The 22,855-nt window shown below is 40.9% G+C and overlaps 2 protein-coding genes across 3 annotated transcripts in view; one reads left to right on the plus strand and one right to left on the minus strand.

Annotated features, from left to right (window-relative positions):
- The first annotated feature begins 2,266 nt into the window (after positions 1 to 2,266).
- On the plus strand, positions 2,267 to 11,207 carry ANKRD40 (ankyrin repeat domain 40). Its single transcript, XM_062591578.1, has 5 exons — positions 2,267 to 2,672; positions 4,305 to 4,453; positions 5,437 to 5,910; positions 6,824 to 7,005; positions 8,657 to 11,207. Exons 1-5 carry the CDS (start codon positions 2,539 to 2,541, stop codon positions 8,795 to 8,797), a joined length of 1,080 nt encoding a protein of 359 aa, XP_062447562.1. The 5' UTR covers positions 2,267 to 2,538; the 3' UTR covers positions 8,798 to 11,207.
- An 872-nt stretch (positions 11,208 to 12,079) lies between these two features.
- ABCC3 (ATP binding cassette subfamily C member 3) overlaps positions 12,080 to 22,855 on the minus strand; it is a 47,472-nt gene continuing 36,696 nt past the window's right edge. Inside the window, exons 20-31 of one of the 2 annotated variants that reach the window (XM_062592136.1) lie at positions 22,521 to 22,623; positions 21,670 to 21,823; positions 20,091 to 20,298; positions 19,212 to 19,522; positions 18,265 to 18,464; positions 18,031 to 18,157; positions 17,140 to 17,241; positions 16,001 to 16,147; positions 14,850 to 15,008; positions 14,215 to 14,381; positions 12,948 to 13,142; positions 12,080 to 12,353 (exon numbers count right to left, since the gene is read on the minus strand). In XM_062592136.1, the coding sequence (XP_062448120.1) occupies positions 12,242 to 12,353; positions 12,948 to 13,142; positions 14,215 to 14,381; positions 14,850 to 15,008; positions 16,001 to 16,147; positions 17,140 to 17,241; positions 18,031 to 18,157; positions 18,265 to 18,464; positions 19,212 to 19,522; positions 20,091 to 20,298; positions 21,670 to 21,823; positions 22,521 to 22,623 (1,985 nt within the window). In that variant the 3' untranslated portion in view covers positions 12,080 to 12,241. Of the gene's footprint in view, positions 12,354 to 12,947; positions 13,143 to 14,214; positions 14,382 to 14,849; positions 15,009 to 16,000; positions 16,148 to 17,139; positions 17,242 to 18,030; positions 18,158 to 18,264; positions 18,465 to 19,211; positions 19,523 to 20,090; positions 20,299 to 21,669; positions 21,824 to 22,520; positions 22,627 to 22,855 lie in introns of both variants that reach the window. The other variant, XM_062592135.1, reaches the window with a different exon arrangement.

Below are 22,855 nucleotides of genomic sequence, written 5' to 3' on the forward strand. Positions count from 1 at the left end.
TGCGCGGCGCGGCGCCAGGCCTGACCGGGCGCCCACCGAGCCGAAACCTGAGGGGAAAAGTGACGGCGCGCGTGTGACCTGAGCCTTGCTCGCTGCTGGGTCAGGCTGTTACTGCTTGTCCGGTCAGCGACGGAGAATAACTCCGTCAATAACCACTTACAGTATAAAGACATCTTGCATATTTGAAGGCACATGTCTCCTTCAACGTTGCTTTTTCCTACAGTAAACGAGCCCGATTCTGTAAAACTTTTTCTCGTGGGTCTTTTTTTTTAATAATAACTCATCTCTAATTTTTATTGCCTACTTTTCGATTCGCTGCAGGTCACCTACAAAGGCCTGCAAGTGCGGGTATGTTCAGGCTTGGTTACCGCACAAACGGGAACGGCCTCCTTGTTCTGCAGCAGTGCTATGCTGGTGCAGCAGTTCCTCCCATTTTAATGGCCAACCAGCTCGTTTCTGTGTGTATTTTCTTTCCTAGACCTTGGACCTTGTCTTTATTAACTTCACCTTACTGATTATACACTATCCATTTTCTTAAAATCATTTTGATTGTCCGAAGTTTATGAAATTATTTAGTACCACCAGGCTGGGACAGACCCCTTTTGTCCACTCTCGGAGCATGCTTTCTCAAACGTCTGCTACTCTGTTTTACAGAAATTTCTTGTGTACTGTCAGCCCTGAACTCGATAATGAGAATATTATTGATGTAGACTTCATCAGCACATCTATCATTCGTAGCACATAGCGCTCCTGCAACTTTGCTCTTAGGCTCTATACCAATTTTCCTACTAAAAGAAAGATACAGTGGGTCAGTCTACCTGCTCGTGACAAATCCATGTTTTTTTTTTTTTTTTTTTTTTTTTTTTTTCCCTGTAAGTGTTATCCTCTACCTGCTTATAGGTCATTTAGTCATTCATTCCAAGCATTTTTCTACTTGTGAAAAGTATGAGCCATTGATACTAATGAAGTGTCACAAAACAGATCTAAGAAGGATCCCCTTAAAATCATGTCAGATAGAGACACTCCTCTCTATTTCTAATACAGGAGGAGGAACTGTGCATCTCACTTGCTTTATTAGTTTCTGTTGGCCCCATTTTAGAACCAAAATAATGCTGCTTTATCCTGTAATAAAAAGAAGGTTCTAGCAGCCTTGGAAAGACTTGTGCATGAGTAAGTACGCTCATGCGAGGTATCTTGGTGCTTTCGGAGGTTTGATATAGTTTCACAGATAATGGACATTTTTAGGTACCAGAAAAATTTAGTACATTAACATTTTGTGTTTGTTTGGATTTCAATTACTCCTGTGCTATCAGTCCATTTTCATCATTCATACTGAAAGAAGTAAAAAAGACGTAATAAGTAGTATGTATTATTTTAAAAAATGTTTAACTTGATTGTGTTTATATTTTTTAAGAGTTTGAAGTCTCTATTAGTGCTGATCTGAACATGGCTGGTCTTGCTCAGGCCTCTGTTGCAATAACTGAGGGCTTCATGCAAACTCAAGGGTTGTCCATAGAGTTTCCTTTCAGAACTATGTCTATAAAACCACCATATGCAGCAGTGTAAGGCACTATATTTTTTTTTCAAACTTTGCAATTTTATGATGATATAATTACTCATTTGAATTGTTGTAAGTAAGAGTGTAGCTGAAATTGCTCCAGTAGCACCAAGAAACCAATCGGGTACCTTAGCTGCTGAACTGGGATCAGCCTAAGCCTTGCATGTTTCCCCAGTGTGCTCTCATAGAGTAGATTAGAATAGAAACAGTGCAGTTTGGCTAGATGTCTGGCTGGAGACAGAAATTATTATTTTGACTTCTTACAGCTGGGAAGTTTTTACTAGCTCTTCTCTCTTTCATAACTTGGTTTAGGACAAATCCACAACGATCCAAACCAGCTTTTTAAAGCAAATCGTGTGAATTGCAGAAACTGCCTGCAATCTCTCAAAATGCTTCGCAGGCTGACTTTGAGTTATTAAGGGATTAATTAATTTCAGCGAGCATTCTCAGAGATGATGAGCATTTCCTAGGCAGAACTATCGTAGGATCCTGGAGCATGTAAGCACAAATAACAGAGTAGGGGATACTGTGCATGATACAATTACCCGTATTTTTAGATAATATTTTGCCACCTTGAAATTGCCACGTACGCGGCTAATAAATCACCCTGACAGTAAAACCGCAGCAGCCACGGTTCGCGTGCAAGACTGTTTGTAGGAACCAAGTATCTAGGTCAGAGTTGTCACAGATAATAGAGTCCCCCTGGAAGAGTTTAGGCAGCGGGGCTGTGGGGCGCCCTGCGAGCGTGCGTGTTCTGTAATGCCGCTGGGCACCGTGTCCCCGGGCTTGATTTAGGCGAAGCCTGCCGCAACTCGCACGCTGTGCTGGAGTTTCCAGTGGAAAAGCGCACGGGACGGTGCCGCCGGAGTTGCCGCCGGCTGCCCGGCCGGGGCCTGGCTCCGGGAGAGCCGCAGGGATGCGAGGCCGCCGTGGCTAGCGAGCCCCGGCCGAAGGCAGCCCTGGGCCCGGGCGCTGGCGAGATGACAAGCGTGGCGGAGGAGAGGGAGCTGCAGGAGCGGCTGAGGGAAGCGGCGGCGCTGGGGGACGCGGAGGAGGTTCGGCGGCTGGTGGAGTTCGGGGTGAACCCCAACTCCCAGAACGACGTCAACGGCTGGTAGGGCCTGGCGCGGGGGCGGCCGCTGGGGCGGCGGGGGGACCTGCGCGGGTCCCCTCGACTCCGCAATTTTCCTTCAGACGAAACGCACAAATCGCGATCGGTGTGAATTGGGAATGACGTTAAAATTTTCTTTTTCACCCCCTTGCCAAATACTCTTCCATGCAGCTACCTTTAAATACCCTAGAAAAGGTGGTGGTGGGGGGGTGATGGAGCTGATAATTGCTTTATAAATTTGCACTCTCTTTCTGCACACTCTTTTTGTTCCTTTTGGTGTTTGATCCTTCTTCGGGTCCTTAGGTTGTTACTTTATATTGTTTATTTTTTGTAAAGCGAGTGCTCGCAGCCTACGACAGCACCATAAAATAGCTATCAAAAAACTGCTGCTTGCCAAAATATGTTAATTTATAACCAGACTTATTTTGCGTTAACTTCTAAATCCGATTCTAAAATGACTTAATTTTCAGCAAGGAACTTGCAGGCTGTTTCAGTGATATATCTAAAATACTTTTGATTTTGACATCTCATTCAGATACCACCCAGCAACACTAAAACCACGTCCTTTCTGTAACAGGCATTCGTACAAGTGGGACAGCACACATGAGCGTGTGCACACGCTTCACTGTTTGAAGCAGGATCTGCAGGGAATGCGCAGGCATTTTTGAAGACTGGTTTTCCCTTAAGTTGAAATCAGTGTGTATTTACCGCACTGTACCATGCTTGAGGTTTTAATTAAAAATAGGAAGAATAAAATTAGGAAAGAAGCTGGTATTCTGAAGATTAGAGCTCTACTAGTAGTTTTCAGAAGCATGGAACACTTGCAAATTTGGGTTCGAATTGTGATTAAAATCACAGCTTGTATTAATTTATAAGAAGTGATTCATAAGATAGTAAATTATGTTAATGTGCAAGAGAAGCAGCTGCTTGCCATCCAAATGAGGTTTTATCTAAAACCAGCATTGATGGAAGAAACAATAAAAATAATTACGATTATTTTCAGCAATAATTATCTAGTCTGTTATTTAGGTTTGCTTGTAGAATTTAAATTGCTAGAATGACCTTTTCCATACATCTGATGCTAAGAGGTGCTGGATACTTGTATTTTGACCTGTGTTGGATCTGGGTCCAGTGAATAGCAACTAGGCAAAGAACTAGACTATTTTACAAGTAATTTACTTGTAAAAAGGTACACATCAGTGTACTGACTGCATTGATTAAAGTGGAAAAAAAAAGTACCCTTGAGAAGCAGCATATTAGCTCACATTCACACAAAAGTATTTGAAGTATAACTTATTCTTTCAAAGATTTATAAACATAAGTAAGCCTTCTTTATACACTTATTTTCAATAAAAGTTAATAGCCTAATACAAGAAAAATTAAATCAGATCCTGAACTTCAAAAATACTGCTATAGTAACTTTGTATAAAGAGCATTATCGCAAGGAAAAACGAGATCAGCAGGTGTCACTGCAGGCTCCAGAAATGGTGTAAATTTGCAAGGACCCTAGCTGTTAAAAACTTTTTTATCCTAGACATGCATTAAGTCTTGTGCTTCCTAGATGCAATGGGAATGAATGAAATTAATGTGTCATAACTGAGTATTTCAAAGAGTGATAATATTGTCTTTGTGCAGGACTTGTTTGCACTGGGCATGTAAAAGGAACCATGCTCAAGTGGTGTCCTACCTGCTGCGTTCGGGGGCTGACAAGGAAATTCTTACAAGGAAAGGAGAACGACCTGTCCAGTTGACATCGAAGAGGGAGATTTGGAAGATGTTGGGAGGTAAAGCTATTGCCCATATGATATACAATCTTTAAAGACTACAGTAAAAGACTGTTTAGAGCAATTGTGCTCCTGCATTGTTTTGTGTGTGATGATACTGTGATTTTTTTTGGGAGACTTGATCTTTAAAATGTTTACTTAGTGAGACATCACAATTTAAGAAAAGACGATTACCAAAACATTCCATACCCAGGTAGTAAAACCTTTTTTCTAAACCTAGGGAAAAAAAAATACTTTGAAAAACCAGTAGATGCAGCTTGATATTTTCAGAAAGAGCAAATAGAGGAAAATCTCTCAAATTTATGTGAAATTTTTGCAGAATATGACCAATACCTAATTTTCCTGGTGTTTTATGGAGTTTAGACAGCGTTGAGTAAATGGAAAATCAGCATCCTGGAGCAGAAGCTCAATAAAGTGTGTTGGTAGAACATTTTTATCATGTGTTGTAACTGCTGGAATGGAGCAGCCTTTGCTGCTAGAGGTGAGAAATAGTTTGAAATATGGTCAATAGCCTCTTTCCTGCCTTTTGTATTCCCTAGCCTGTTTTTTTTCCCACTGACTGATAATCTTTCAGTTCTCCCAGTACTGGGTGTTCTTTTCCCTTTATCCCCTACCTTAATATCGAACAACATGTTACGATTTGTTTTTCATTGCCTTATACATTATGAAGATGATAGCATTACACTGCCAGAGACTGTGGCACAACATGCTGGCTACAGATTTAAGAAAACTGGGATTACAGTGTTTAGTAGGATAGCATCCCAGAGTTATTTGAATCAGACTCTGCTTTTGTTTACTGTATTGCAACACCTGAGCACAGTTGTTCACTGTAGAAAAAAAGGGGTAGAGCTTCTATATTCATCTTTTACCCTGATGCTTTTAGTCTCCTCTCCCCCCAAACATAAAATACAATAGCTATTTGTTTTTGGTTTTGTTTTTCCTAAAACCGGTCTTGGAGAATATTGTTCTTTTTGGTTTTACAGTGGAAGATGATGAACTTCCAGACTTAAAGAAAGATTTGGATTTGCCAATCATCCCTAATTACCTGGCTAACCCACCTTTCCCATATGTTTATAACACCATGAGTAACAGTATTCCAGATGCCTCTGTGAATGGAAGTGTCTCGCCCTTAGAGCCACAAGACAGCGACTCTTCTTCCTTACCTCATGTGGAAACGTGCACACATGCATCATTACTGCAGGAAAATGCTGCCTCGGAGGTGATCGGTCCTGGAGAGAGGCCGTCACTGCCAGGTGGCTGTACTGCACCACGATGCCCCAAACCCGTTGGTCAGAACGGCCCGGTTTACCAGACGTCTGTGTCTTGGAGCAGAAGTTCCCCTTCTCCTGTTGGATCAAAATCGGCCGTACCTCAGCAGCAGAACGGCTCCTGCACTGGGCCTGTGCCAACATTTCAGCCAGTCTTCTTCACGGGAGCTTTTCCACTTAATATGCAAGGTAACAGGAAAACTCACCTATACTTAGAGCTCCTGTCATCTTGGACAGTGAAAGTGTTACACATATTATCAGTGTTACACATATTTATCATAGTTCCAGAGATTTTCAGGATCTCCTGTATTAGGCATTCAGGAAACATTTGAAGGCAGTTAAAAAGAGACAGACAGCCCATTTCTGCTGGAGCAGAAATACTGTTATTAAAATGTTGATGAAAACATTTTCTATTTGTCTCAAATGCTTTAAAACTAGCCAGATACCAGGGTGATCGAATTCTCTGAACAGTATACTCCAGACTTCAAATACAGAACGTGAGTAAATCATCAGTGAGCTCAAGGGGTAATCTCAGAGGTCTTAATTTGCAGAAAGACCTGAGTACTGAGGTGAACTATTATTATTATGATCTGCCATTTCTCCGGGTAAATATTCTGCCTGCTCAAATACGAAAAAAGGAATTTCAATTTCAGTTCAGGATTTTATTCTTGAAATAAAAGCTGTTCTGATGCCATGATTTAGCAAAGAGAGGTTAAGAGTATCCATTTGAATTGTAGTGAGTGATCATCAAAACAACAAAAAAAAGTAATATTGGATTGCTCAGGACATTGATAACAAATGTCATAGGCTTTACTGTTAGTTTAAATCCAGTAAGATGAGTCCTCTTCCAAAGATTCATACATACATACATATTGAATTACATTAGTGATGATTTTTTTCATGTAGATTGAACGGAGTCAGTCTAATGAAAAACTCAGTCATGAGTCCAGGTTGGACTGCTTTCTGAGGATTCTTGTGTTGTCACAAATGATACAAAAAGTGTTAATAGGAAGTAGAAATAGTTTGAAATTAGTATAAAGATAACTTCTCCAATTCTTTTATTCATTTGCATGTTGATGTGCATTTTTTTTATTTCTAATAGAACTGGTGCTTAAAGTTAGAATACAAAACCCTAGCCTTAGAGAAAATGACTTCATTGAAATTGAACTGGACAGACAAGAACTGACCTATAAGGAATTGCTCCGAGTTAGTTGCTGTGAGCTGGGTGTTAACCCTGAACACGTAGAGAAGATCAGAAAATTGCCAAATACAGTGCTAAGAAAGGTAAGAACTCATCATTTTAAATAACTTGTAAATAACTTGTAAAACAGAATCGTAGCTTAGTATTAAAAAGGAGTAATTTGGTGGTCACCTGCAATATTCTCATGTCACAAAAAAAGTGACAGTATTAGTTTTTAATAACACTCACTGTCTTGGAGTAATACTGAAAAGGAGAAGTCATGCAATTAGTTGGGCCCACTAGCATATTTTTCATTTGGAGATTGAGCCATGCATGACCCCATCCGCTCAGTACTGTATTGTTTTTACAGTGTTTAAGATTCCTTCAGCATAGGTAATGTTCTGGCCATACTTCTGTAACACTCGACTGCAGTGTTTACAGAAATTGTGTGTTAACTTGTCACTGATTTTTTTTTTTTTAATCATTATTCATATTCTAACTGTTCCATGATTATTCACTGGGAACTGGGCTGCTGAGCAGTCCCTAAGGAACTCCCACTTCTACCACTTAGTAGGGTTTTTCTTCTATATAAAGAAAAAAGTTCTGAAGTTTCTTGATCATTTCCTTTCATAAGCATTTGGCATTTAGGCCAATTTATATGTGGTTCTATACAACATTGTGAAATTCAATGCAATACCATACCATTGTGACCTGTCATCGATGTTTAATAGGCTACAGTACTCAAGTGAGCCTTGCTAGTTTAATAAGGACTATATGCAGTTCTTTTAAAAGCAGCTTGACTCGAGGAAACGGTTTCAAAAATATTCTCAGTGAAGGTCTGAAGGTAACTGTCTCTTCATGTCAGTGACATTTACCTGTGCAGCATACAGAAAACTGGGACCTGCTGACCTGCTTTACTGATTCACCATTGACTTCTCTTTCATTCTCAAATCCCACTAGAGCATTGTTGGCATCAAATGGTGGAGCTAATCTGATTAGTGCTAGATTAATAGACTTCTGTGTACTGCATCTTCACTGAATATATGAAGACCTATTCTTTGTTAGTCCAGAAGTGGAAAAAAATAAGCAGCTCTGAAACTTGCCAGCTTACCTTGCAAAAGCAAGTTGAAAGCACTCTTTTTATCTCCAGCTCTAATTTCTTCAGATTCTCTTGGTCAGACTGCACGACACTTACTGTTCTCTGAGACGATACAAAATTTATTCTACTTAATGCTACCTGGCAGCAAAGTGCTCAAGCTTGAGTCCGTACTGTGACAGGGTTTCTTCCATTGCTCTCTAAAGACCCTACCTAAGCTGGCTCAGGATTGATGTTGATAGTCCTGCATACATCTTCCTCTAGAGCAGCCTATCTTGAATAGATGCCAAGAATCAATTTCTGTGTTTTTTAAAAAATTACCAATTGAGGAAAACAAAAGGGGGGAGGGGCTCAGAAAAGTATACTCATGGATTTTCTAAATAGCATGCAGTAGACCTCTACAAGTCCAGCTCCACTAATCACTTGCACTCAGTGCCAAGTATTGCATTCCTTCTAAAAATAGACTTAAGTGAGTAGCTGAATAGGATCCTAGAATAAATATAATATGTAACTGGAAAGCAGACATCTTGTTTACTGTAAAGAACTGTTATATTTATGCAATACATACCTTGTGTTAGTGTCAGCCTGTTACTTCAATTTACCTCTGAAAAACTGAACATACGTTTTATCACCTAACAACATACTGTATTTATTTAAAGGACAAAGATGTGGCAAGACTACAGGATTTCCAAGAACTGGAGCTTGTTCTAACAGTAAGCGACAAAAACTTACTTTTCAGAGTACCAACACTTTCTGAACGGAGTGGTTATAACAAGAAAGCATCAGAACTGACATACTAATTGTTTAAAGAAGAATAAAACAAAATATTTGTATTGCATTTTAAAATTACATATTTGAAATATATTATCTATAAGGGCTAATGATGTGGAAAAGTTCTATTTTGTTAACCTTGAAATAAACTAAAGATGTTATGCAGTTATAGCTTGTATTTAATCTAAGAGTAACTAGTCTGATATGAACGTAGCTTATGCAAAGAAAGTACTGGTAGAACTATCTGTTTATGCAGTACTCTTTTACTTACAAAAAGGTAATCTTGAAATATTGTAGAGTTATAGAAGCTCTCAGGGAAAGGCTTATCTTCAACTGTTCTAATAATTTGTTTGCTATAAAATAGCAGAGGTACTCATGTTAAAGAACCTGCCATGAAACCCACATAATATTTGTATCGAGTCCATTACTATTGACATGTTCACCATTCAGATCATGTATTTTACATCATCTCTTACTTAGAAGGAAAAAAACCAGAAGGGTTAAATCTGTGAAAGAAGCACAAAACTGTCTAGTTTAAATACTCCTAAGTGACTTATTATCTGTGATTTCTTAATCCCTATTTACACATTTCCCTATTTCTCAGGTTGAAAACAAAGAAAATTGTAGTAATCATCTAAATCATAAGTATGCTCTCAACCAAAATCATATGTCCCTTTTATTGTTGTTTGTCAATATACAGTATTGACATATGCAATTTAAAATACTATTTTTGTTACTGTATTGAAAACACATTTCTCCAATGCTGCTTTAATTTCCCCTTTTAAAGCACAAATATTGTAGAACTGTTGTCCTTTTACCCCCTACATTCCAGAGAAAGAGCCAGTCTGGAAACTTTTAAGTTTCCTATATAAAAGGAAACCAGGGTTTTCTGGGCCGATATTAAAATCTTGATGTTTCTATGCAGCATATTTTCTTCTCCTCCTGCCAGTGTTTTGCATTTACCTGTATTGCTTACCGAAAAGTCACTTTTCCTATTCCTGTTACTTAAAATTCAGAATTAGACTACTTTACTGTGAAATCCTGGAATAAGTAAATTGAAAAGTATTTAAGACAATAGTGAGCTGGATTTTATCTAACATTTTAGGATCTTAATATTTACACAGTCATCTGTATTTGAGCAAGCACTATAATCTGGTAACATAACTGTGTAAGTACATGCTACGAAGCAGATGACTGAAGTACTAGATGTAATAGGCAGCCAGAACATTATCGACCTGGACTGAGTTCCCCCCCCCCCCTTTTTCTTTTTTTTTAAGATCTCCCCCCCCCCTTCCCTCTAGTTTCTGTGGAAACTACAGCAACCAAAGGATTTTTATCTTCTTATTGTCTAACAGTATTTACAGCCCAGGTTAGCTGTACATTGTACGTGGACTTATCAATGGGCTTTGCAGAAGTAGCACACTGAGCAGGAAGCCACCAAACTAACTGAGGAGAGAACTGCGTCTTAAACTCCTAGCACTCTTCTCACAGAAAATGACGACTTTCTCGGACGGGCATTGGGTATCTGCTACAGCCTTTTTTTCCCCCTTTCCCAGGGGCTACGACAGGAGAAATGTCCCTCTGCCTCTGCAGTCAGGGCAGTCACCTGTATTATAGCTAACATAAGAGGAACTGGTAACCAGGTTTACCCATCATCTCTCTTTCGCATCCCGTGAGTAATACTTTATGCAAAAGGAAGCAGCTTTAGCAGGAGTGACTGAGCACACCAGAGGGAGCCCTCGCCCAAACCACCTTAGCTTCTGGCGCTCCAGTGTCCACCTGGAAGCACAGATCCATGCAAACACCCAGATTTCTTATGCATCAATTAGTTAGACTGAATTTCCGTCTCCTAACGATAATATTAGTAAAAACCTTTTGTCACAACCAGGTATCCTCTGCTGAAGTGTTAAGAGGGCAAATGCAGTCCGAGTCAGTGGCAATAGCTGTTTCTTATACCAAATTGGTGGTGGTATATTAACTTCTGTATAATGGAATAATGCGATTTCCTATTGCATTGTTTTTGGTATACGAAACAGATGATACGGTTTAGGTGTCAGCTGGCTAAATGCTAACTTAATCCATGCAGGTACCAAACTGTTACTGATTAACCAGTCAGACCTACCAGAGAATCTCAGCTGTTGGGTTGATTGATTTCATTGTTAATTGACTGTTGTGCACAGATACTGATAGCTATCTATGCATTCAGACAAATATTTTTATATATTATGCAGTTTATAAACAGAAGATACTATTAACCTTGCTAATTTGAATTAATCTAGTAAGTGTAATCACTACATTACTGTGTATGATAATAATTCATTAGTTTGTGCATTGCTATGTGAACTTGGTGTCAAACAAATGCTTGGCTGCAGATTATTGTTTCTATTTAAGAAGTGTCATTTGTAAAAATTAATAAATGATTATTTTTGTCTTCTCAAAGTTTTTCAGAACTTTACTTATTAAAAAAACATAGGAATGTTTTCTTGTTAGGTAGGTTTCCATACTACTTGGTGTAGGAAGTGAATGACTAAAGTAAGGGACAGCCTATCATATTCTAGCAGCAAACACTGCTAAACACAGTACTCCCTTTATCTGAGGAGGCTTGGCTATCAATAATGGATATTTAGATATTTATTTCTATGAAACAAATCACATATGTACAATTTCAGGTGGTCAAGTGTTGAATGAGATGATAAATAATAGTGTCATCTGCTCCACATGCATGCTCAGCTCAAGTAGAGACTTGTTCATGGTGACCTCACACAGAAGAGAGGTATAGCAAAAGGGTAACATTTTTGCATAAGTCATGTCTCTGCAGGCTTATGTGTAGTCTACAAAGTTGGCAGCAATTGCCTAGTTAATGATTTAATTAGGCTATACCTATAGGTTTAGTTTTAAATAAAAGTTATTCACAAATTCTATCTTGAAGAGGAACATTACCAACCTGAAGTTGCTCTAGGCTGGGAACAACCAAACATACTGGGATAGTTCACAGCCTAGAACTGTAACCTTCAACTCTCTTGCCCTGGTGGAAATATTGCAGGTTAGAACCGCTCAGAAGTGTCACCTTACTTCAGTACTTCTCAGCTGAGTTACTGCTTAACTATGCCTATCTTTCCATTTCAAAACTAAGGTATCCTTATACAGAAGACACACAAAACGGGTATATTTTCTATCATTGCTATAATTTACCAATTATAAACCAGAATACAGTACATAGTGCCTTGTGATACATACATTTTCTGAGCAGAATTTTTGGCATTCTTTGGGAAAAAAACACTTAATAAAATACTTTATGTATATAGAAAATATTTTAAAAATATAAAATTCACTTTCTGGTCCGTATGCTTGTAAATACTATGTTCACATATCAAAAGTTTAGTCTACTACAAAGACTGTTTCGTAAATTACAGTACATTCACAAGTCACTTCTGTGGCGAGTCAGTAATATTAAAAAAAAAAAAGAGGTCTTCTTATAATGCTAGTCCAGCATCTTTGGCCATACTGTAGAAAATACCCTTTGATGCTATAAGGCTGGCAGGTGTATCAAATTCAGCTATGGCTCCTTTGTCTAGAACAAGGACCCTGTGCAAAACAAAAGGTGGGGAGAAAAACATATCAGAGAACTCCTTCCAGGAAATGTGATGTTCTCTTTCAATCACAAAATAAAAGTACTGTTCTAAAATGTCCCTTGCTTTTGTTTTGCTCAATTACCTTCACCTGATGAAGCACAAAAAAGAGACACTATCCCTGAAGTGTTGTCTGATTTTCAAAGGTCCAGAATGCTCACAGTCTCCCAGAAAAGAAGAGTTAAATTGGGGAGACTGCTAGCTCTGGAATTGAAAATGTGACACTACAGAGCCAACGAGAAAAGAGTGTTTTAATGTGTTTCAAAAAACATGCCACAACGTTAGTGAAAATGTTACAGCAGATACTGGTTAAAAATAGCTCCGTGAGCTTGGTGACAGTGATATTAATGCAACTGAGCAGCATCTTTTGTGCAGCCCTGGTTAATGAACACAGAACTTGTTTCTTAAGCCCACAAAAGCAAAACCAGGTCTGGATATTCTAGGATTATGCAGCCTCAGCATCGCTGCTTACACAGCACGCCTGACGTGCCACTTCCTGCGCCCGGCACACCGGTGAGCCCGTACACACGCACCACTGCGCGGTTTTTACCTTGTGTAATCCATAATTGTGTTCAGCCTGTGCGCTATTGTCAGCACCGTGCAGTCTTCAAACTGAGTCCTAATTGTCATCTGGATAAGATCGTCCGTCTCAAGATCGATAGCCGCTGTCGCTTCATCTAGGACCAAGATTCTCGTCTTGCGAAGCAGTGCCCTTGCTAGGCAGACGAGCTGCCTTTGGCCAACACTGCAACAGAGACAGGGCTTTCATAAGCAGAGGACCCCCGGCCCTTCAGCTCTCCTCTGTTCAGAGCCACTTCTGCTAGAGCAGATTACTGATCAGATAAGTTACCGAACAAAATAAAATGGTATTTAGCAAACAGCCCAGTGTGTCAGCCCTAGAGCTAACAAAATAAGCGCTGCGGCACTACTCAAGAGAGCTTGTGTTCATTTACTGCCTGATCCAGCGCCGACAGGGGCACCCAGTGCACCCTGCCCGTCATGGTGACGAGAGCCAGGGAAGCTTACGACTGCAGAGCTTCTGTCCAAGATTTCAAAACACACTCAGCTGCGACACCACTGAGCATTTGCTCCCAGGTTTGCTTTTGCTTATCAAGTCAGTTCACAAGGGTTGGCTAGTCAAGGGAAAATAGAAAATTCTCATACATGCTTTTTTTTTTAAAAAAAAAAAAAAAAAAAAAAGTTGAAATCCTTCTGACTGTACTATCAAAAAAAAATAACGGGGCAGCCCATGACCCAGTGCTCTCCCTTCTGCCCCCAGCACCCTGGACACAACTTTTATCCAAGTGTCTCTGCAGGAGGAGCCGGAGCTGAACTTTCATCACCCGCCGTGGTCTGGTTACACCGCGCTGTCGGAAGCCGACAGAGCAGACCAAAGCATGACGCTTTATCCTCCCGGTCACGGCTTCCTGGGTCTCCTACATGGAGTGCAGGTAAATAACAGCGGCGGAGGCCCGGATGTTTGTGCAGCACTGCATTCACGTATGTCACTGTGGCATTTCCCTTCCCACCAAACCATGCTTAAGGGACTTCCTTTTCCTAACACCCTGTCATCCTGGAACTTGTTTCTTTACTGTTTGGGAGAAATCCTTCCCAGCAGAGAAGAAGAATCAGACCATCCTCAGCAGAGGCAAGAGTGTAGGCAAACATTCAAGGATTAGTGGTTTCCTTTCAATAGGAAGGGGTGGCTAAATCCCCGTATATGCAACAGGCTGCAGTGTAAACCTATATGCGAACGTTACTCGCTGTTAGGGCTGAATGAAAGCTCAGTGTATATTTCTAACCCCAAACCTCCTCACCTAAGATTTTCTCCTCCTTCTGAACATTCATAGTCCAGTGTGGAGGGCTGACTGCTGACAAACCTCTTCAAGTGAGACAGTTCAAGAGCTTTCCATATTTCTTCATCTGAATACTTATTAAATGGATCCAGGTTCATCCTCAGCGTTCCAGAAAAGAGAACAGGATCCTGGACAGGAAACTAACTTTCATTAGATAAGTGCTTTAGTTGTTTTAAGTGCAGATATTAAAATTAGAGTTATTGCTTTGATATGTCCACTGTATTGAAGGTCGGCCACCTCCCAGTCTTACCCACCATGAAAGTGTTTTATACATATATACACATACATAAATAAATATATATTTTATATATATATACACACACACACACTTATATACACATATATATAAAATACATGGTAAAATCTCAAGTTCCTACTCTAAAGATGTTTTATCCTAAACCTTGTTTTTTTTCACCAAGTGTCAGCTTATAAGGTGAAAGGACAGGGCTACTTAAAGAAAAAACACAATTTGTTTTAGTGAATCAATTTTGTGAATATTATACAAAGAATTTTCTTCTGTGCAAAAACCCATGTTTACTTAGTGTTTGCTAAGCTATTAGAGATCCTTTGTTTATTGTGATACACAGAAGATGTACCTGAGGAATAATTGTCAGCTTTGATCGAAGATCGTGGAGGCCAATGTCTGAAATTTTCACACCATCAATTTTAATTTCCCCTTTTACAGCTTCCAGGATCCTAAAGAGACAGAGTGTCATGGAGGATTTTCCTGCTCCGGTTCTGCCAACAATTCCAATCTACAAACAAATTACAGAATTAAGAACAAAGCATATAGTTAAAAAACAACCAAACAAAAAACCCCAGCAAAAACCTCAGACCATTTCTCCGAGAGGTTTCATGCAAGATCTCAATCTAAGAAGGAACGTAACTATCCTTCCCTAGAAACCATGTCACGCAGTACAATACACAGGCGTTGCCATTCCCCTAATTGGAATGATATTACATAAAAATACATATGATATTACATAAAAATACGTATGATATTACATACAAATGCGTATCTAGGCCCGGAGCCATCCTACATATCTTTGAGTGATTAGCTGGCGTACCCATGTTAGGAGCCCAATCACTCAACAACAAGAGATAAGGCTCTTTAGAGGACAATTCAGACTTTAGGGTAAGCACGCCCATTTCCATTCCAGATATCTCCATTCCAGAAGGCAGGTCCCATCCTGTACGCTTAGCACAAGGATAATTATCTTCCCTTTTTAATCACAGTCTCTTAACTGGAGAACTGTCACAGGGTAATTGTTCTGATTACAGTACACACAACCCAGTACTTGCAACTGAGGCATGAAGGGACTCTCCCACAAAGACAATTCTCTGATTAAGGAAGCAAAGAATAACATTTCCTTCTATGCCAGAAGTTTCCCAGGGAAAGCCAGAGAAAGGAAAAAGCCAGAATCCTTCTCCCCTCTGCATAACTTCAGAAAAGCACCATTGCAATTGCTGGTGCCTCCTACACTATGTAGAGGAGCCTCACATCAACTTGGAAAGTCCCGACAGCACCAAGCAACTGGTTCTACTGCTTCCAGCCCAGAGAACATTAGCACACCAACAGCATGGTCATATCTGTGCCACTCTCCTCAGCCTTGCTGGTTTTAGTGGCACCAGCTCGAGCAGGTCTCCACCACTGGAGCAGGTATGCCCGTGGTACCTGTCCTCTGCTCCACGGTTGTCACTGGAGACTGAGAACAAAGTCTTAACAGACATTTGGCTGGTAACCTACCTTTTCTCCACCATGCACTTGGAGGTTTAGATCTTGCAGCACTAGGTCCAGACCCTTTCTGTACCTCACAGAGTAATTCACAAACTCCAGCTCACCCTTCGATGGCCAGTCTTCTGGGGGACGCCTGTCCTCTATGATCCAGGGAGCCTAAGGAAAACAGTAGTCAAAAATGTTGCACAGAAGTTAAAAAAAAAAATAATTCAAACTTAGATACAAAAAACTAAATCAATCTTAGATACAAACATGAACACTTGCAATTACTAGAAGCATATCTGATAAATTTCAGTTATTGAACAAATTCATAATAATAGGAGGAAAATGAAGATTCCTAAACATAACACATTTTGGTTTTCTTTTGTGTTAAGTTCATAAAAAAAATCTCAGCACATAAGGCCAAATCCTCAACTGGTATAAATTAGCATTTTGTCATTAACTTTAACAGAACAGTGCTTGTTCCGTGCCAGCTCAAGCTCTGGCTTGTAACACTTATTGTGTATCCATGTGATTTTCTTTTCTCTTCCAGATCAAACACTTGATCTCCAGAACTGTGCAGTGCAGGTCTCCTTGAATTTCCTCCACTTCTCCACCCTTTCCCAATTCTAACGTGTCTGCAGAGTAGCAGATTTTCCAGCACAGCGCTCTCTGCCACACTGAAATGTATTTGGCAGCAAAGGAAGACAACCGGATGATTTTTCTGGATGAGATAATGCAGTGCTCCTGGAGATGTTCTTCTCTTACGGGAGCCAGGAACTAAGCTGATTAAACAGAAATACCGTTGAAGACCTATGCACAGCCTGATAACTGAACTGCAGCTGTGCCTACTAGCAGGATCACAGCACCATCCACGCAGCTAGGACTATGCATCAAACATACTCCGTACACTTGCAGGTAGTAATGCAGTGATGAGAATTATCTCGGTCATGCTATGGGCACTCACACTAGCAGAAAGTGAGATACTAAGGCAAGACTGCATGACAGCAGTAATATTTTTGAGCTGTGATAGCACAAATTGCAGTTTAGTGCATGACGTTTGTTTAGGTTAGATGGTAACGTTCTCAGAGCAGGAACTGCCTCTCAAGTGTCTAAAGCAAGACCATGTAAATGTGCATGTTGTGCAAGCTTGATGCTTGGTAGCTGACCTCTGTTTCAGTTTCTGAATACTCTTTTATTCTTTCAACAGCCACAATATTGGTTTCAAGATCAGAAGTCATACGGACCATCCAGTTCAGAGACATGGTCACCTGGAGAAGATACAGAACAAAATATTGCCACAGAGAAACAACAAATTAAAAAAATACAATTAAAGGGACTGCTGCAGTATGTTAAGATGTTAAGAGAAAGAATTCATACTGAAACTACAACTAGAATAATTACCTTTGTATTGACATTGATAAAGATCCTGGGACAAGAAATCTATGGATCATGAGGTGCTCATGTAAAGGAGCATATGCCTCCCTTGGTGATTTAATGGCCCTCTCTGTAAGGTTGGTTTGGAGTCACTCTCTTAGTCATAGGTCTCACTGCAACACTGCTAACATCAGTCCTGCACATTCATGGTCTCTAAAAAGCCTCTGACAAGAGTAAGGCCATTAAATCAGCCAAATTGTACAGTTCAGGTGAGTATAGTTTACTTTGCATGTTTATGAAACCTACTGATCTGCCTGTGCATGGACAGACATACAGGCGCGTGAGCTATGCAGTACGCATCATATGGGACGTGCTGAGTCTACGCTGTTCAAGTGACCCATTCTTGGTTTGGGTACCCAACACCTCCCAAGCATCTTGCAGGCCACAAGCAGCCTGACAACCTACGGAGGTGCAGCATATTCCTAGCGCTGTTGAAGTGTCCTGAAGTCCTACCATATGTGAGCAATACTGACAATTTGTCAGTATTCAGTGGACATCTCTATGGTTTCCAGATCCCCTTTTACCATTTGTTTATTGATTCTGGCTTTGACAAGCATCTAATATATCCATGCCATCTGTAAAAACTGCAAAAACAGCAATGAGCAGACAGCTGTAATACATACCTGTAATGCATACGATACCGAGAGTCCGACTAGGCCAGCATTCAGGCTGTTTTTACCAATTACAGCAAAGAGTGCAGCAAAAAGAACAATACAGTTCCCCACAAATTCCACCCGAATGCCGAGCCACCTGGTGAAAGAAGAGCAGGCATAAGTGTAGTGGTAAAAGGTTGCTTGCACTAGTTATGCAAACAAAAGCTTATCTAAGTGGAAACAAGAAGTTATCTGCCTTTTTACCTGTTTGACACAATGCCAGGATAATAACTCTTCTGATTTTCATCCACTTTTAGATCACTTATGTCTACAAAGGACTTCTCTCTTCCATAGGCTCTGATGACACTGGCCCCTGTGATTGTTTCTGAGAAGTGTGAGTAGATGGGAGATCTGCTCACTGACTCCAGACGCTTCAGCTGGCGGGAGGTAGCGACATAGAACCGCTGCCATTTTGGGGGAGAAAATGGATGAGGCACATGAAGTATTTTCTTCTTTCAGTTAATAGTGATGTAATTTTTAGATTAAGGGTTCAGAGGAGGTTCTTACCAATATGCACTTCAATCCCTCAAAAAATTCTTTATAGTTAAGTTATAGTTATTTCAAGTGAAGTTACCTTTGTTTCTTTTCAAAATAGAGTACTGGGCAACTGCAATTTCTGTAGACTACAAACTGAATTAATCTATGACCTTTTAAGTTCAGTTAACACAGTCTAACATAATAACTGCATTTGTAGGAACCTCAAGCTCATTTTCCAGGAAAATGAAATCTGAGCCTGTATCTTCATCAACAGGTCTCAATTTACATAAGCTTTTTTTTTTTTTCTTTTTTTTTTCTTAAAGTCAATAAAATTGACACTACTTATTTTCAACTTTTAAGTCTTCTCCACCTTAAAAACTTGTCAGGATGTCAAATATATACATACTTAATATATTGAAGTGCACTACAGTTCTATCTCTAGTAGTAGGCTTACTTGTTATTACTTATAAGCAAAAAAGGTTATATTTATTTCATGACTACATCTCACAGGACATTTCTCTGAGCGAAGTAAATGCTTTGTTCAAATAAACACGTAATTACTTCAGAAATTTCAAATTTCCCTCAAATTTCCCCTTCTTTTTCCCTGAAAAGCAACATGCAAAATGGCAGAGCAGTCTTTGCAATGGTTGTGGTCCCAAGTTTTCCCTAGTTACCTGAACAAAGAAGTACAGAATTGCAAGGGGAACTATAACCACGGCGAAGAGCGGAGTACTTGATATAATTACAATCATTGTTGACAAAGAGGTGAAGAACGTTCCAAGGAACATCAAGATGGTGGGTGGGATTACTTCATCGATCACATAGATGTCCTTTGAAAAGCGGTTGATGATGCGGCCAGTTGGAGTGGTGTCATAGAAGGACTGCGGGGTATGAAATTTGTTCTCTAGAAGGCCAGCATGGAGTGTCCGCGCTGCATTAATGCCTCCCATCGCCAGCGTAAAAGAGGAGGTGAGTACTAAGGTGCCTAACAAGAGAAGAGGACATGCATTAACCAGCAAACCTGATCTTCTTGACGTGCAGCTGTTTGATGTTCAGTAGTTTCCATCGTGCTCAAGGCTTTTTTCCCTTACTATATCCCTGTCCACCCCTTTGCTATCATGCCCGTTAGTACCACGGTCACTGCTGCCAACATACAGGAACTACTGCTGTAGGATTTTACCATGCTGTTCACAAGAGGCTGATGCACAATATCTTCCCTCTGCTTTCTGCAAGCCTCCATGAAGTCCTACTGCTGCAACTTTGCTCCTGTCCACTATCTTTTCTGTATCCATATTTTCATGTTTTCACTCCACAATGCATTTCTCAAGCTTCCTTCCCACCTATTGCCATATCCAAACCCGACCCAAAAGCTTCATGGCAAAAGTAAAAGAGGGTTGGCCCAGCCTAGATTTTCCAGCTCTGTGTTACTCTGCTTCCTTGCTTAGAGATAGGACTTTCGAGGTCACCTGGAGCCACACGCAACTATTGCCACAGTTTTCCTGCCTAGTTCCTCCTGCCAAACATTAAGATGATATTATTTTATCTGGTCTTACCTTGCAAGAGGCCCAAGGCAGCATAGACTCCAATTCGCATGGTTGTGTTGAGCTGAGTGCCATTTACCACTGGCTCATTGGTCCAGTCACTGAGCCACACGTTGGCCCCAATAGCAGCAGCATTTTGACAGCAATATAGGAAACATATAACTAAAGAAATGACAGGGTTCACAGCCTTCATGTATTGCCAGAACACTGACAACTTTACCTGCAAAATCATACACCAGAACTAGTTTGTACAACTTAATCTTGAGCTCAGAGACAAGAAGAAGAAGAAAAAATTCTCCAGCAGAGGAACTGCTAAGCTCAGAACTACCCAAACTTTATAATACCACAGAGAACAATTCATCTGTGCAAGCTCCATGGCTGGGAGATGACTTCCAAACAGCTCAGAAACTGTTCTGAAATACTCTCTTTCCATCCATTTTGAGGAATTGTGTTCTATTAGTTCTGTGGGTGTTTTTGTTTTAGTTTAAGACTGTGCCAGAGAAAGAAAGAAAAGAGGCTGATCAAATATCAGCAAAGGGTGAATAACAGGTACAGGATGCCAAGATTTTCAGCAGAGAGAAGTAACTTGGGGTGTCCAGCTCACGATTACTTTAGATGGCCTAATTAAGGGGAAGTGCTGAACGTGCTGAACGTGCCTCCGTTAAATAAGCACCAAATGCTGGCAAACCCCAATGGGAACATGCAAAGATGATGCTTGTGGGCAAAAAGTAACGAAGACATCTAAGAGGCAGTGCAAAAAGGCAGAACTCCGAGACAGAGGATCAGGACAAAACTCAGTCTCCAAAAAAAGCATAAGGAAGAACAATTAGGAGAACAAGTGTTGCTGATTAGAGGCTTTGAAAGCTAAAATAGTCCACAGCAAGAGTTAATGATGTGTCTCTGCTATGGAGCATGTGCACCATTTAGAGAGCAAGCAGGACGCCCTGAGCCTTCTGGAATGGTGGGAAGGGGCTCTCCCTCTCCGGTCTTGTTCCGCTCTCTTTTCTGTATTCCCACCCTCTCCCTCCCCACCCCCTTCTTCTCTCTTTTTCTCCCTTCCCATTTCCCCGCCTTGCCCTGCCCGATGAAGCACACGCAGTGCCGTGCCACGGGCACACAGCGCTCTCCAAGACGGGCCGGAAGGTAGCGCTCGGACCGAACAGACCCACTGGCACGCAGCAGGCAGCGCTGGCTTCTCGACTCCGCTGCTGCAGGTCCTCAAGCAGCCAGCACTGCAGCTGGACTCACAAAGCAGCCACGTAATTTAAAGACCAATAGCGCTGAAAGCTCTGCATGGCAAAGACAGGATTGATGGGGAACAGCGCTTCAGGGTATCAGGTGACTGGCAGGAGCAGGAAGGGATTTTCTTCCCCCCCCCCTTCTAAGTATATAACCCTTGCCAGGTGCAGAAACCTCTGCCAAAAGTCCAGATTGGAAGGATCAGTGGCCACCAGATTAATGCCTAAAACCCACAGTCATACTTTAAACAACACATTTAACAGAACTGGATTGAATGTAAAAATAAAAATATTTTTTTTCAAATCAAAAAAAAAAAAAATGTAGAAGAGGGAGGGGGGAAATGAGACCATACCGTTCCTGTTTCAGAGCTTTCTGCCTGAATAAGCTTCTCGTTATGATTTTTTCTTGGCAGAGGTGGCTCTGCTGGCTTCTTTTCACAGACTCTTCGTCTCGTTGACATCTTGTTGGGATATTCTCCTCCCTCAGAAGATATTACGCTAAGTTGCCTAGTCAAAACAACAGAGTCATTAGGAGAAAGAGGGCACACCGTGGCAGCGCCAAGGCAAGGCTGAGGAGCAGCAGACTGGATATACTCCCAGCTCTTCTGCTCACTTCCCACGCCAATCGCATTCGGGTATGGGTGCTGGCAGCTCCTCGGGGATGTACAGTGATGCCAGAAACATCATTTTTAACAACGGCCAGGGCAAGGTCTGCACACTTCCATCCGGGCTTTGGGGGCCCCTTGGCAAGACAGACGTTTCAAAGCTGATTCCTGAGCTTCTCTGTTCTCACACCAGCAGTAGCTGGGGAGGGTCTGAAGGTATCGTTACGAAAACATTTAACCATTCCTAAGATTCTCAGTGGAAATTTACAGTGCAAAGGATTATTCATCACCTAACTGGTAGCGGTTCAGTGCTGTGTGCATAAACGCATACAGCAGTGTTTCTTGAGAACCAGAAAGTTGCTTTAAGAATTGGTTCACTTTGGATTAAAAAGAGGATTGCAGAAATAGGTGCCTTATCTTCTTCGCCAGTTGCTTTAGTTTACTTTCCAAATAGCACTAAAACAATTTATTTGCGAGGAGAAACTAAAGCCCGGAACGAGCAGCAATACGCGATAACAGACAGCAATGTTATTTGCCGCTATCTTTCAGATGCGTTTTACCCCAGACAGACTATAAACACAAGAGGGCTTCCTGTTTACCTAAGGAACTGTTTGCGGACCTCGTTTGTCACTGGTTCGTTATCCGCCAGATCAGTGTGGATGCTGACAGTGTCCTCAGCTAGAAGGACCTCCTCTTCCTCCACTACTGCAAGACAAGATCACAGCTCAGATTTTCTCCCGAATAAAGCACAAAGCACAGAGGCAGACTGCCAAATGAAGCGTGAGTGTCATGGGGATGGATGCCACTGCAGGAAAATCATGGTACTATTTAACTACATGCAGGTAACGCTTTCATGGCCAAAGTCACTGTCCATCATAAGAGCTTATGGCCTAGTGATAACTGTGATGTTTAATGTCCCCATCCCACCATGGCT

The sequence above is a fragment of the Rhea pennata genome, chromosome 19, assembly GCF_028389875.1.
Source record: "Rhea pennata isolate bPtePen1 chromosome 19, bPtePen1.pri, whole genome shotgun sequence".
Lineage (NCBI taxonomy): Eukaryota > Metazoa > Chordata > Aves > Rheiformes > Rheidae > Rhea > Rhea pennata.